The 15,244-nt window shown below is 40.0% G+C and overlaps 1 protein-coding gene and 1 long non-coding RNA gene across 3 annotated transcripts; one reads left to right on the top strand and one right to left on the bottom strand.

Annotated features, from left to right (window-relative positions):
• The first annotated feature begins 3,996 nt into the window (after positions 1-3,996).
• On the top strand, positions 3,997-7,599 carry LOC128061817 (uncharacterized). Its single transcript, XR_008200747.1, has 3 exons — positions 3,997-4,122; positions 6,049-6,148; positions 6,782-7,599. It is a non-coding gene; the product is annotated as an uncharacterized LOC128061817 (long non-coding RNA).
• Positions 7,600-8,214: 615 nt separating this feature from the next.
• On the bottom strand, positions 8,215-14,557 carry LOC128061554 (cytochrome c oxidase assembly protein COX20, mitochondrial). 2 transcript variants are annotated; one of them, XM_052653925.1, is made up of 4 exons: positions 14,340-14,557; positions 9,106-9,220; positions 8,940-9,003; positions 8,215-8,546 (listed from the first exon to the last, which is right to left on the bottom strand). In XM_052653925.1, the coding sequence occupies exons 1-4, from the start codon at positions 14,355-14,357 to the stop codon at positions 8,405-8,407; spliced, it is 339 nt and encodes a 112-aa protein (XP_052509885.1). In that variant the 5' UTR covers positions 14,358-14,557; the 3' UTR covers positions 8,215-8,404. The 2 variants fall into 2 exon arrangements, with proteins under 2 accessions (XP_052509885.1, XP_052509884.1); XM_052653924.1 differs by lacking the exon at positions 14,340-14,557 and adding an exon at positions 14,145-14,244.
• Positions 14,558-15,244: the final 687 nt, after the last annotated feature.

Below are 15,244 nucleotides of genomic sequence, written 5' to 3' on the forward strand. Positions count from 1 at the left end.
CTGTCCTCAACTGATAATTATATATACATCTATATAATACATGAAACTCTGGGAACAGATGCTTTTAGAAGCCATCATGCAAGCCAGTCAATACTACACAACACTGCTAACTTAACTGTAGTTATGTGATAACATTAGATCCCCTAATTGTAATTTTATTGGGTTTGCACAGAACACTTAATCTTCTAAAGGACCCTCACTTAAGGTGAGGAATCAGGAGTCAAACTGTAGAACTAAAACTTGACATCAGTTTAGTGTTTCATTGGTATTACAGGTTTCTTCTGGTAAGTATAGGTTTGTTTATTTTTCTGACTGCCTAGATTTTTGTTTTAGCCATTTTAAGTCAGATTTTTAACTTCAGAAATTTTCTTGCTGAAAGATGAGCTGGAGTTGAGTTTCAGATGATGGTGTAGGTTCCGTTGAGAATGTTTTGGTCATTAACACACTTACCGTAGGAATACTTAACAGTATAAGATAGTGTCTCAAGGGCTTTTGTCTTTTTTAGCAATTGCAACTTTTCAGGATGCATCAGTATTACTAGGATTGCATAGACTTGTCCAGGGGGAAAGAGTAGGCTTTGTTGGTAATCAGTGTTTAGGTGTCCTAAATGTTTTAACTACTATTGAAAAACCTTGGATATACTTTCTAGTTCAGAATTGCGTATTTTGCTACTATGATCATTGCCATGGGAAAGTGATGGCCAGGGGACAATTCTGTAGGCTTGTTGTGCCTGTGTAGCACAGAAAATTTGGGGAAGAGAGATAAAAATGTTGACAGAAAATGTTAGGTTTTAAGAAGCAGTTTCAGGGTCAGAATTACTGTTAACTATTACTGTCTTCATTTGTATGAAATGAAACAAATCTAGAGAATATATAAGAAATTAAGAAGAGGGAGTGTACCATATAGCAAGCAAGAGAAAAAGTTGATGCCAAGTTTGGCAGAACAAGATCTATAAACAAAAAACTTGGTTTACTGTTCACCTCTCCCCTTGCCTACATCCCCTCTATGGCAAGCAAAACTGGATGAATTTCTGAACAGATGTCCCAACTACACCTTAGAAAACTTACCTGTGAGACTGTTGTTTAAGAGATGCTTTCACTAGAAACTTTTGCGTATAGTTGATTATACGTATCATCCTGAGGCAAGAATTGGATTAGATTGGTTACTTGTACAAAAACAGCATAAAGATAGAAATGATAAAAGTTAAAACTGAAACTGCAAAAGTTAACTCTGATGGTCGGTTACATCTTGTTGCTCATACCTGGCCTTGGGTGGAAAGCTCCAGCTCTGATTGAAGAGCCTGAGACTGGCTAGCCCTAATACACAAACAGCAAGGCGAGACCTTAGGATGAAGGCTGACTCCAACCAGTTTGACACTGAAGTGACAAGCTACGTTAAATGTAGAAAACAAGCTCGTTTGCCTTAGGATCCTGTCTGAAAATAATAAATATGAAATTAGTTTTAAACTCTAGCAACAGGTATTAAGCTTCTTAAAAACAATTTTCAAGGAAAGATGACTCAGTATTTTTCAACTCTTGGGGAATTTACATTCATGGAAAGATTGTGTGCTGTGTATGCCTCAGGTGTGGGAGTTGACATGATTTCCTATGAACTTAATATATGAACAGGCTTTTTATCCTAGGATTGTTTTTTAACAGGTTCCATTGCACAAACAATGTTTTGATAGTATTTAAGGCAGTGGTCCAAACACCTTTTAGATAGGAAGAATTGATTGTAGATCTGGAAGTGTGTTTCTGATTGTTTTGAAAGCCAAAACCAGGATAAATATATTAAGGAGAAATTAAGGAAGGTATGAACTTGTATCTTGGTAGTCCAAGTTGAAGATTTTGGTATTAGACACACAAAACAGTTTTCATAATTAACATATAACTTAAAATGTCTCTTTTTTAAAAAAGTAGAGCCTGTAGGACAGAAAAGTCATCCACTTTTCAACCCCCCAGAAGACTCATTTTGGAAGGAACTTGATTCTCCTAAAGCCATTTTTCTAAAATTCTTCATATGTTTGAATCTAAACTTGCTCATATTTCTGGGGCTCTCGAGCTCAAAAATGGGTTTAGATTTTAACATATTAGTAATACTTAATGAAAGTAAGGATGTATGATAATGACTTGGCAGTAAGTTGCAATGCTTAGTTTATGTATTGGAACTCTTCTTACACGTGAGTTTTAAGGAACCATTAGTGCTTTAAGTAAGAAGCTTAGTAGCTGCTTCAGATCCCTTAAAGATTGGGATTTATTACTCATGTAAACTTCAGTCTCTTAAAATCATTAGTTGCCTTAAACTGAACTAAAAATGGTTGAGAGTGCAGTATTTTTGTGATAGTGCAGAGCCTTTTCCTTGCATGATCTTGAGATGTGACTTTTTGGCCGTCAGTCCCCAACTCCTATACTCAGACATACATGCAGGTAATAGATGTAGCCAGTTTAGTGCCTAGAATTTTATTTGGGTTCTAATGACCAATTTCTAACTTAGTACTGTTAATCGTACTACATGTACATGATTACAAGACAACATACATTGTTCCCCTAACTACTGTTGAAACATTTAACTAGTCCTTATTAACCTTGATAATAAAAAATAAATCCTTAATTAATTTGGAAATGACCTACTGGACCGCTTGGTTGTAGTGTGTGTCCTCAAGTGTGTTGCAATAGAAAAATTTAAAACCATGACCTTAACATTAATTTAAAATTTATAAGCTTATACATTTGAAAAGGTAATAACCTAATTTTTAAATTCTGCCAATCAGGTGTGCCATTTTATTTGGTGGTCACAGTAGTGACTTTCAACCATGGAAATAGCTGGACCTCAGAAAATAGCTTTAGGTAGGAGGGTAATGGCTAACAAAGATAACACTTAAGAGAGAGTATATACATACATACATATGTATACTTTGACATCCGAGCCAATCAGAGATTCAGGTGATAGGTTACTGTTTAGTTTGCCCAAGGAATTTAGTCCATGAGGAATAGTAAACTGAACATAGGTAGAAATATTACTCAAAAGGTTAACCCAGAATACTCAAAAAGGTAACACCTGTACATGGTGTGATCAGGTTGAGAATGTGCTGTTCGTGTGAGAAGCTGAATAAGTACTGTTTGACATGTAGACAGTTGGTAGTTTCCCTTGTGATTGTGGATCCAATATTATGGGAGTAAATGTTGCAGGTAACTGTTAGGCCAGGACATCTGTAATCTCTGGTTTAGATGAGTTATTGGGACAAGAACTTAATGTAGTCAATTCTAATTACTTAGGAATATTGTAATTTTTTTTTTCTTTATACTAGGAATCAACATAAACTTGGATCTTGACAAGGAACAGGGGTTTTGCTTTTAAATAAAACGGGATTTGTTGGTATGAGAAACAGTTGAAAGTGATAGCATAATAACAGTCCAGGTAGATGGATATGGAAAGGTTCAGTTCCTTAAATATTTCAGTTAAAATCAGTGCTACACCAGTGGCACAGCAGTTACTACTGCGAATGTTCAGTTCACCTTGGGTGTCTGCCCAAGCGGACATTCTGTAGGGACGACAGGCTTGGAAAACCAGCGTCAAGTTTGGAACCTGTGAACACCCAACTGCTTGTTGCGTGTTCTTCCTGCCAGTCCTCTAGTAATCCCATTACATGATCTTACAGGAAGTAAAATTAGTTTTGGCTAGTAAAATATTTCACACTTGCCAAGCACTTGAGAAGCATTGCCACAAATTCGCATCAGCCGAAAAATATTTTAAAAATAAAAGTAATCAAGAACTTTGAGACAGGCACTGTAGACAGCTTGCACAGCATGAAATCTTCAAAAGTATTCAGGCATACATAGAATAAGAACAGTTGAAGCTTACTTGAATGACAGGATAATCATTTACCTTAGCTATTATTAAGGTACCCTTTTAGTTAGGGGAGATGGGAGAGTCATGGTCAAGAAAAACAAGATTCCAACTTACTGGTTTTGTTTTGGTTTTTTTTTTTTTTTTTTTGAAAAATAAAGCAAAAGATAATGTGCTGATTTAAGTTTCATCTCCTTTTCCTTAGTCTGTCCATGTGAATGTGCTGTGTGGAAGAGTAAAAGGGTCCAAGTAAATGTGTTCCAGTGATTCCAATAGGTATTCCAAATTAATTGCTGCTTGTACGTTTAACAATTGTTATATTGGGCTTCCAGGGTCTCACCTTAACTAGAACTCTTAAAAAAAGACAGGGGAAAGGGAGAAATTAGTAACTAGGTGGGTAGATCTATCTAATTAGAAGGAAAAAAAAGTTCTAATAGCTCCTTTGTATACCTGAAATGTGAAGCATATTTAGTAGAATGTTAGTTGGTGGTCCTCTTGCAGAGTGCAAATAGAGCCAAGTCCTTTTAAGATTATCTCATTCTAATGGTTCAGAATCCTTCTGTTTAATGTTCTGTATGTTTCAACACCCTACTTGTAGTTTAAATACTTAACAGTATTCTAATGCAAGGAGATCTAGAATGCTTATGTCCTTGGTTCCCACAATCCTGCAACTATGGTAAATGCACAAATAAGCAGTTTATAAAAACTTGGAAAACCATCTTTTGGATAATGAAGTGATGTACATTTATATCAAAAGTCCATTAAATCAGGAATTGAAATCTAAGATAAGGACTTTGATTATGTTAGTTCAGAAGCATGTATGAAACTTAGAAGAAATTTTCCTCACTACATACTTCAGAATAATGTGTTTTGGTGAAATGAGAGGACTTGGGTGCTACACTGACGGGAAATAAAAAGATCAGGATTTTCTCAGTGAAATAGTTTTATTCTGTCAAAACAGTCTCTTCATGGCTTTTGAAGAGCAGACAGCTTGGAGTAAAAGGTATAATTCACAATCCTTCCTTTTATTAGAGAAAACCATAAACTAGGAAAATGTTTTTAAAGCAGGCTTAGAATTTAGATAGTAAAACATGTTTCATTTCACATGACTTGTCCTCTGGGCCTAAGGAGGAACATTTTAATGAAATTCACCCTGTAAGAAACCAGTTTGTGTTGATTTGAATATCCTAAGGGTGGGCCATAAAATAGGTGTTTCCTAACTTATAGAACTCTGGAAGTTATTCTTAGAAAAAAGGTGGAACAGGTAACTGCCCATGTGAATATTAGTGAACAAGAGAAACCTTTGACTTTATAATATAGTCAGTGGTAGTTTTCTCAAGACAAAAATACAAATACTTGGGAAGCGTATAATCTCTAGAAAATAAAAGGCGAATGCAGTGGTCGAAAAGACTCAAAATGTTTGCAACACTGATGAGTAGCGCCTACATTATAAACTTTGAAATGTAATACTTTGAAAAATACTGTGTCAGTTAATTTCTCCCTGAAGCGTCTCTTTTCAGAGAAAATTTACGTATTGAACTTAATGCACACACACAAAAATACCCTGTGTGAGATACCAGTATTTGGGTGGTAGAAGAGAACACTGACCTGATTTGATGACCAATGGACCATATTTTTAAGATGCTTCCAAAAGATATTTTATTCTAGAGGACCATTAAAAACTACAATTAAAACAATCATTGTACTTTTTCTACTTTCCTCATTAAGGTATTCTGCTTTCCCAAAGTCATGTACCTTACATGACTTAAGGGGTGCCTTAATCCCCATCCACCAGATTTTTACCTAGGAATAGAAGGATTCAAACCCTATTTGATACCTAGCATTTTGCTGAAAAGTGTGCATAAACAGGAATCCTGAATTTATTATATAGACCTCCTCGCATTATAAAAGTGAAGCAAAGGGAAACCAGCGATGGAGTGGAGGTACGTAGACTGGAGAGATGCTTGCAACTAATGGTACTAGGGATAGTCAAATTTGTTGGCAAACTTGCTCAATATAAATCAAGTCCAGAGAATAGTTAATTTTAAAAACCCTGAGGTTCTTTTATTGAAAGGTAAAACAAGGAAAAAGGAGGGGTGGGGGTTGAGGGGGACTGCATAAAGCACATAAAGATAGTAGGTGTGATAGATGAGCCACAAAAAATTTTAAACCTACTAATGACGACAATTCTATTTTAATCAGCTATTTAGCTGGTACCTACTGCTATATCACGTAGTGTGAAAAATCGGATTTAATGGAATAATGAAGCAGTGCAGCTGAAGCCTTCATGTGGGCCTGGAAGGTAGGTTACTCTTTCAGCTTAAGTGTGAAAAGCATGTAAGCTTCTGGATGAGAGGGATTAGTGAAAGTTTAATAATTCAACTGATTGTTAACTGCTTTATGCCAGACACTTTATTGGGAATGTAAAGATAAAAATTGACAGGGTTCTTAGCTATAGTCAGTGACCAATGAAAGTGTCTACCACTGTTGGTGTAACAGATGAAACAAACTAATATGAGAGCCTAAATGAGATGATGGACCTAATTCTAGAAGTCGGTGAGCAACAGGAAATAGGAAATAGGAGAAGGGCACTCTTAAGTGAAACGGAAAAGTGAGCAGAGGTGAGTTCAGTTCATGATGAGCCAGAGGTACACTGGCAGTAGGACTGGCAGCATTTAGCAGCTTGAAGTTGGATGGCAGAGTGGAAGATTGGACTGGAGGAACCAGAAGTGGAAGTGTCAGGATCAACTTGGAGGCCCTACTGAAAGTATCTAACAGCAATGTGTGACACAGGCCTAGAGCGTGTTATGCGGTCCAGTAGTTCATTTTGTATCATCCTAGTAGTACAAGAAGAAAATGTGCTAATACTGTAAATTTATGAAATGACATTTGAAAAGTAATCCAAATAAGTATTTAAACCTCTGTTTTTATCCAGGTCTCCAGTTTGTGCAGTCTGTCTTCTGTGAAAATGAATTAACCTTGTTACTGGTTGAAGGCCTTGGAAATTTTTGCCAGCCGAGAGATTTTTCTCTTAACTTGGGGTAAGATTTAATAATAGTGTGCTAGAGCTGGAAGGGATTTAGTTACTTAATCAATTGGCCTGATTTTATATGTTATTAAAGTATGATCAGTTGTCATCAGTTTCCCACCTATCCCACCCTTTAGAACAAATGGCTGTCACATCATGGAACTGTTCACATAGTTACTCAGGTCAGTTTGAATAATGTAGACTGCACTGAGCTTTGATTTATGCCAGTAACAGGAGGCAGGTGATCTTGCGAAACTTGGTTCCCCAGTCAGTGTCCAAGGTTCTCTCTGTGGTGGTGGCCAGATAATTAAGATCAATAAAGATCAGAACAGTGGTCCCCAACTTTTTTGGCACCAGGGACTGGTTTCGTGGAAGTCAACTGTTCACCTCCTGCTGTGCGGCCCAGTTCCTAATAGGCCATGAACCAGTATTGATCCTGGGGTTGGGGATCCCGGATTTTGTCTACATGCTTGACAGTGTCACTCATGATACGGATGGTATTTGATAAACCATAAACACTTGTGTACCCTAAGCCGTAAGAAGGTGGGCACAGGAGGGAAAATGGTACTTTTCTCATGAAGTGAACTGGAGCAAGCCCTACCTCTCCTAAAAAGAGGCACAAAATAAGAACAACGTAAGTCTTCAAGACATCTTTCTTCCTCTATTTAGTTAACCATGATGATCAATAGGCCCAGGAATAATGCTGTAATTCTATCCACCAGTGTTCATTCCTTAACCAGGAAGGCCTCTAAGCTTGTGTTTTAAGTATTGATATTTACTAAAACCAAAAATGGATGAATGAATGAGTGAATGCTCTGGGCTTAGTTGGGTGCTTTTTTTTTTTAATGGCAGTCAATTTATTATTATAAATGTCTTTACATAATGGAACAACATGTGTGTAATTTTGCAATTCTTCCTTTGCACCACACAAGTTTCAGAAGATATTTTTATGCATGCCATGTGCAAGTTTAAATTCTACTTAAAAATTAAAACCCTGCATACTTCCAAGAAATATTTAGAGCAGCTAAAAAAATCACATTTCCTTTCTGAGAGATAACTCACCTGTTAAAATGGGAGAATACAGTCAAGCAATGGGTACATTTTAAAAGTAACAATTGGAAAGCGATGATCCATTAGTTTCAAGTCTTTAGTCTCTGATAGAGATCAGAAAGTATCCCTTCATTTTTAACAGGGTACAGTAATGCAGTTGTGACTTGTTTTTAAGGCAAGTTTTAACATCCAACTGAGATTTCTTGAGACAGGTGTACTCCTTACTATAAGGAAACACTTTTCTAAGCAAGTTAAACACAAAGATTATTTGAAGTGAGTCCATCATGCTATACGGACAGTAGATACAGAGCCAGAATAAGTTTGTAAAGACTGACACGTGTAAAAAAGACTGCAGCTTACACATACTTTATTTACTTGATTGAAAGCTGTCTTATGGTACATAAAACGTTCTCTGTAGTTCATCTCAGCTTTGTTCACAATGAAGTGAATTGTATCTGGGTTTTCTATGCTCAAGACTGCTCAATTGCCGCTGCTGCCGCCATTGGTCTGTTTTCTTGCAGGATCAAGGTGGGTACTTTCGTATAAAATCTTGTTTTTAATTCCTTCTCTGGCAAGTCTTTCCTGGATTCTTAGCTTTGCATAATTATACCTACAGTGGAACCTAGTAAGGAGAACGTGAATAAATTACCAATACCATACCTATGGGAACTAATTTGAAATTTTTAAAAGCTTACAGATGACTGTCGGTGGTACCACAGGCAGGGATGAAGTGAGCATTAGGATAAAAGGTTGAGGCCTTCCTAAATGAAGTATAAACCCTGACATGGCATTAATGCAGTGTCTGATGTCACATTCATCTGTTCATTTGACAAATGACACAAAACACACGTGTATATATACATATTTAAAAGATTAAAGGCATTCCAGCAATATCATTTTGTAAGATAATCTTCAGTAAGGGTGGGAATCTCCCAGTGGGAGATTGCTGAGTATAGCATGTGCTTTGGAATTAGATTAACCTGTTAAAATCTTCTTGAATACTTAACACTCATACCAGCATCCTAAAGTCACCACGATAAATCCTCCTACTCCAACGTCACATGATCTTCTAATTCTGCCTGTCGAAAGGAATCATATTAATCGGGATTGTGATACTTCATCTAGAACAAAACTGTAAACACATAAGTGTTTTATACATGAAGAAAAACAGATATACTCACTAGTTAACAAAAAATGTCCAAGGCCAGCCACAACAGATCCTAATGAGCCATATAATACCGAATCCCGTGCACAGGGAATGTTTTCAACATCTAAAATTCCTAGGAGTTTAAAGGGCTAGGAAAAATAAAAGATTACATTGAGTAAAAGAATATTTTACTTCAGGGTGGTTTGGCAAAGATTAAAAACAAACCATCCTGCTTTGGTATCTAATATGAATGAATCTAAAATGTAAACCTTGAGAATTTGACCAGAAAGTACTAAGTAGTAGAGTAAATTACACCTGAATAGATGATGGTATCATGCTTATGCCATAATTTGTTACTCAGCTGGTTTGGAGATAGGGGCATTGCATTATTTCATGAGTTTTTTAAGTATCTATGGAATCTCTTGGGGATTTGGCTATCACTGAAGGTAAAAAAGCAGCATAATTATAATTTGAGAAACAGATGGGAAAGTGAAATTGTTCTAACCATGTTACTTATAATATTTATTTTAGTATACTGTTTTAAATTCCTTTAAGGATGACTGCAGATTTTATCTGTGTTAACTAGTAACAGCACTTCACTTTTGTTTATAATAATAAATACTTTGACAAGTCCTTTGTCTGTTTCCTTGCCTGTGATACGAAGTTGCACTTGGTTTTCTTTCTTTGTTGAAGTACATAGTAACCACATCTAGATGTGATGAAAAAAAGTGGAAATCTAAGAGGGTTGGATTTTAGTCTCAGCTCTGCCACTAACTTCTGTAACCTGTAGGGTATTATTTTTTATTTGGCCTGCAGTCTGTAGTGAAGGGGTTCGGCTAGGTGATAATTTAAGTTCTTTCAAGTGCTAAGATGGTTTTTAAACTCTTTATACAGTCTGCACTGGATTTATGGATTTGTTCTCCCTCTTTGAAAAATACTGCCACTTTAAGTGTGACATTTTCAACCTGACTTGGCGCTCTCACTGTGCTTTGGGGTTGGGGCGGGGCAGACATTTTTTAAAGTCACACTAAATGTTTTGCTGCAGCACTCTCCTGTTCATTTGGGGGAAAAAATTTTTTTCAGTAATGTAACTTTTAAAAAGGAAGTCACTTGCCCATTCTCAGGAATGAGATGATACCTAGATGGTAATATACTATAATGGAAAAAGAAGACTGGATTGAAGAAATAGGGAAAGGACAGTGAAGGGCAAATTAGATTCAAGGTTGAAACATAAAAGGTATTCTTGACTGTGTTTGCTTTGGCTAAGGCTTCTGCAGAAAAGACAATGTGACTTGGTTCCTAATAAAGCAAAAGTTATATACTCAGATCACTGTGTTTTTCTTTCTGCCTGTCCCCCGCCGCAACACGTTTGAATGCAGCAGGTGCTTCTTAAAGTTGGCAGACTCCAGTGGAAGGCTCTTGTACAAATCTTCGTATACAAGAGGTTGGGATTTAACTTCTGGGCTTTTCATTTAATTTAGCCAAAAAAAAAAAAAAATTGTTCCTTACCTTCAGGTCAAGAGCCCAGTGGCATTTATGGGCCCAGAGGGGAGGGTGTGAACTGTTCTGCAGGTAGGCCGTTGCCCTGGGTGAGGAGAGGGTGCTAGAAAGACTGAGATTGGTGGTGGTGGTGTTTAATGTCAGGTCTTAGAAGTGAGACCAGCAGCTTCTATCAAGGGAGAACGTTAAGATGGCTTTCCCATTTAAGCAGAGAATGAAAGGAACCATTAAGTGTTAGCCACAGCATGCCAGACACTGCATATCCCTACCAAGACAGCACAAGCTCTTTCAAGGCATCTGGACCTTTTCATTTGGATTCTCCATAATGGAGTCCTAATGTAACCCCAGGATACACTAGAATGTGCCAGCTTTTGGTGGGGGCGGCACTTGGATAGAACGATCAAGTGCATTTCTTTGCCAGGTGTGTAAGTAAGTGGTGGCAGAGTGGGAGCCAGTTTGACCCTGAAAGCCTGTCATTTTCATTGGAGCATTTAACCCTTTCAAGGTTCACATATAAGGAATAACAGAACTAAGGATATAACTGTAGATCTGCCTGTGTGCTTAAGCCCCAGCTGATGCCAGACTTCTCCATGGAATTCTCCAGGCAAGAATACCAGAGTTGGGTGGGGTGCCGTGCTCTCCTCCAGGGAATTTTCTTAGGTCTACTTGCAGGCGGGTTCTTCACTGGTGCCACCCTGACTCAAAACTGGGTAAGGATATACTAACATTTTTTTCCCCTTTCCTAGTAAGAGAATTGTCACAGCCTCCTGATAAATTTGAAAGTTAGACCAGTGATGGCTTAAAAGCAAATATAGAATACTGTAATAAAAGTCTTGAGTTTCTACAATATATGATAGTATCTGAACTGTGAGTCTCAGAAATGGAAAGAATCTAAGCCTGAAGTCCTCTTGAAGTAGTTCTACTTGTAATGTTCAAGGGATTTAGCATTCCTTTTATTCCCTAGTGAAGTCGCTCAGTCATGTCTGACTCTTTGCAACCCCATGGACCATAGCCTACAATGCTCCTCCGTCCATGGGATTTTCCAGGCAAGAGTACTGGAGTGGGTTGCCATTTCCTTCTCCAGAGGATTTTCCCAACCCAGGGATCGAACCTGGGTCTCCCACATTGTTGGCAGATGCTTTACCATCTGAGCCACCAGGGAAGTCCTAAGTAGTCTGCAAACTTAAGGCTCACCTGCTATTAACAAATTAAAGCCTTTAAACATAAAGAGATTATATGTTAGGGTAAACATTTTAAGCTTAAATTTAGAAGGGCGACTTTACCAGCACACCTTGATGGAATTAGGAAAGCTCAAAAAGAAATTTCTAGACCAGAATGCCAGTTTAATGATTTATAGAGAATAAGTCAAATTAAAGCTGCTTCATTTTCCACTGTTAACATGTATCTGCTCCATCTGTGCTCATTTGCCTTTTATTTCCAAGGAGGAGCTGGCCCTACTATTTAAAACTAGTCCTCACTGTGCAGCTGATTACTCTTAAGGACTTTGCTTCTAATGGTTATCCCTTACTTTAATTGCATTATTTGTTTTTCCTCTATTTAATAATCTCCAGTCTAGAAATATACAAATTACCCTCTCAGCACCGTGTTTCCCCAAGCCACCATCCCATTTTTCTGCTCTTTACTGCAAGACAGAGTTACCAATATCTGCTTCTGTCCACTTACAAACCTGCCCTGCTTTTAACGCAGTTCAACAAGACATCACCTACCCTCCACTGAAAGGGCACCACTGAGGTCTTTTCCTAAAGAGCCATTTTCCTAAATCCATCATACTTTACATCTCTGCACATGTAGCACAGATAATCATTTGACTTTGGAACATGTTCTTTGTTTCGCTTGAAATACAATATTAAAATTTTCTTTCATTGAATTTTCTTGTTTTTCAATGGGTTAAACCACCATCATGACCCTAAAATGACAGCAGTTACTTCCTATCAAAGGTAAACAATCATATATACAAGGGATAAAGAGGCCCACTGAAAATCCCAGTGTCTTCACAAAGCCGTCTAGATTTTTGTGTTTGAAGTTAGATGCCTCTTGAAATACTCAAGTGTCAAACAAGGGTACCTTTTGTTCTACTAAAGCGTATTCCAAATGGCATGTGAGACAAAACAAAAGGCACCAAGACAGACTGGCAGACTGATAATAACTGGAAGCAATTTATCCAACGTTTGTTCATAACCATTGATGATCTAGGCCAAATTTATTGTTAAAATTTTATTTTTTGGTTCAGCCACGTCACATGTGGGATCTTAGTTCCCCAATCAGGAACTGCACCCCACCCCCCACGCCCCCCCGCACTAGAAGCTGGAGGGAAGTGTCCCACCTAGGGCAAATTTAGATGGAAAATTCCCCAGAGCAGCAAGAACACTGAAGAAGCAATCAAAATTTTCAAGCTGAGCAGATCCAGATCTACAGATTTGGTGCAGTATGTCAGAGTGGGTCTAACATAAATATTTGTGGCTAACTGATCCAACGTTAATCTGTGGTTTACGATGTATAAAATTTTTTCTTTCTGCGTATTTTTTACGAGCACTTAATCTGCATTGAGGATATAAAAATTGGATTCCTACTCATAAGGAAGACAAGACATAAATTAACTTCCAGTATAATGCTGTAATGGTAACAGCTATGTACAAGGTGTCAGGGAGATGAGGACAGAAGCACCTCAGCTACCTTTGGGGAGTCAGGAAGCCCTTGCCAGAGATAGCCCTGCTGAGCTTTAATACACTTGGAGAGGAAAGCATGACTACAGTCACAGAGACTGAACAGTTAAGAGTTGGGTGAGGAGCTTTATACGCTTCCCAGGTGGCACTGGTGGTAAAGAACCTGCCTGCCAATGCAGGGGACCTGAGACTCGGGTTCCATCCCTGGGAGGGCATGGCAACCCACTCCATTACATCACAGATCGAGAAATTCGATTTACCTTGAAAGCAGTGGGCTGCTACAGCTGAGTTTTAAGCAAATGTAAAATGATCCATTTTACAGGGTAGCCCACAAAGACAACTGTCGATGATGGGCTGAGAAGGCAAAGCAGGACACGAATGCAAGCCAGCGAAGCTGCTGGTTGCATATAATTATGCCAACTCCACGTGGTTGACTGAAAACTAGTTAACGGGAAAAAATCGCAAATCTTTTCATATGATCCTCCTGCTCTGGATATAAATTCACTCGAATATAGCAAAGTGTTCATTTATCAGCATTTGCCCATTCCTCCATGTTAAAGTATACAGCCTTAGCACCTGTCCTCAGGGTACTTTAAAATCACTATTAGCCAATTACAATATGAGGCGCCTCTCAGCAAAATTTTCTTTCCACAGGGACGAGTCTTGGGGCCTGCAGTAAGTTATCGGTATCGGTCCTCTCATCCTCCTAGTTTGGGTCACTTGAATCGTGTCACGATAAAAATGGGCTGTACGACTGCAGAGAAGCTAATGACACGTGCTCCTATCCAGGGTCTCCCAGCGTCAGAAACTGTGTCCTTACCCGCCGCCCGCCCGCACCCTACGCCCGCCCGCGTACCCCGCCGCCCCTCGCCCGTCTTCCCCGAATTACCTTCCCCTTCCCGGGTTCCCCGGGCTCCGGCGCAGCCGCCATGGGGACTGTCAGCGCCGCTGCCCCGCCCCGCCGCCGACGGCCGCCGTGGGCGGACGCCCGCCCCGCCCCGCCCCGCGCCTGCGTCCTCGCTGTCCGCCATTTTAGGGAACGTTTCCCAGTCTCCTAGGCGGCAACACCGGCTTTGCCGGTTACCTCGGGTGCGGCCGCCATTTCCTTTGTTCAGTTGAACGGATCACGTCTTCACCGGGGCTTTCCCCAGGTCGAAGGCCTGGAGAAGAGGCGAAGGAAGGCCAGGGAAGCAACCATGCACCCACGCTCTTGGCACTCGAGGCTGCGCCTTTTCCCGCCCTTGCTCCTCCTCCGTCTCCAACCGCCATTTCTAACCGTCGTCCGCGCGCGTGCTCTCGCTCGCGTGCTTGGACGCCGGGCGCGTGCGGCGGGGGCGGGCGGGGCCGCGCGGAGGAGCCGTGCGCGCCGCCGCCGCTTTGTCCTGCGAACGGGAACCCCCACCCCCCCGAGCCGACGGCCCGGAAGTCGGCCCGTCCTGGCGTGCGGCCCGCGTCCCCTTGATGTCCTTTGTCCTCCCGCCCCGGGACGAGCCCGGGGCGGCCCTGGCAGCTCCACTCAGCCCTGGCCTCCAGCAAAGTGTGGTCTCGCGCCCACATCGCCTCCTCTCTTGCTTTGGTTTAATCAGGGAGTTGCTTTAAAATAGCGCCGCTCCTTTCGCTTGAAGGAGACTGGGGACAAAATGGAGGGAGTACCTCTTCAGTGAGGATGCGTCAAGACGTTTGTGCCCGGCGTGCAGGCGGGGAAAGGCGGGCGGGGTGAAGTGGAAAAAGGCCTGCGACACGCATTTTTGAATGTTAGGTAGTGTTCAACGTGTACCATTCCCTACGACTGCTGCTAAACCTGAAATCTGCATTTTAGCGGCAGCAGTCGTCTGATGCGAAATAGGGCTTGCCCGCTTACTCAGCACTCTAAATAAGCACAATGCAAATCCTTTCCCCGTATTTTTTCCTTTCCACCGTAAGGAAAATGTCGTTATCAAAACCTCATGCCTCTTTTATCTATCTATATATTTCAAAATATATTCCTGG

This window comes from Budorcas taxicolor, chromosome 16 (assembly GCF_023091745.1).
Source record: "Budorcas taxicolor isolate Tak-1 chromosome 16, Takin1.1, whole genome shotgun sequence".
In the NCBI taxonomy this organism is placed as follows: domain Eukaryota; kingdom Metazoa; phylum Chordata; class Mammalia; order Artiodactyla; family Bovidae; genus Budorcas; species Budorcas taxicolor.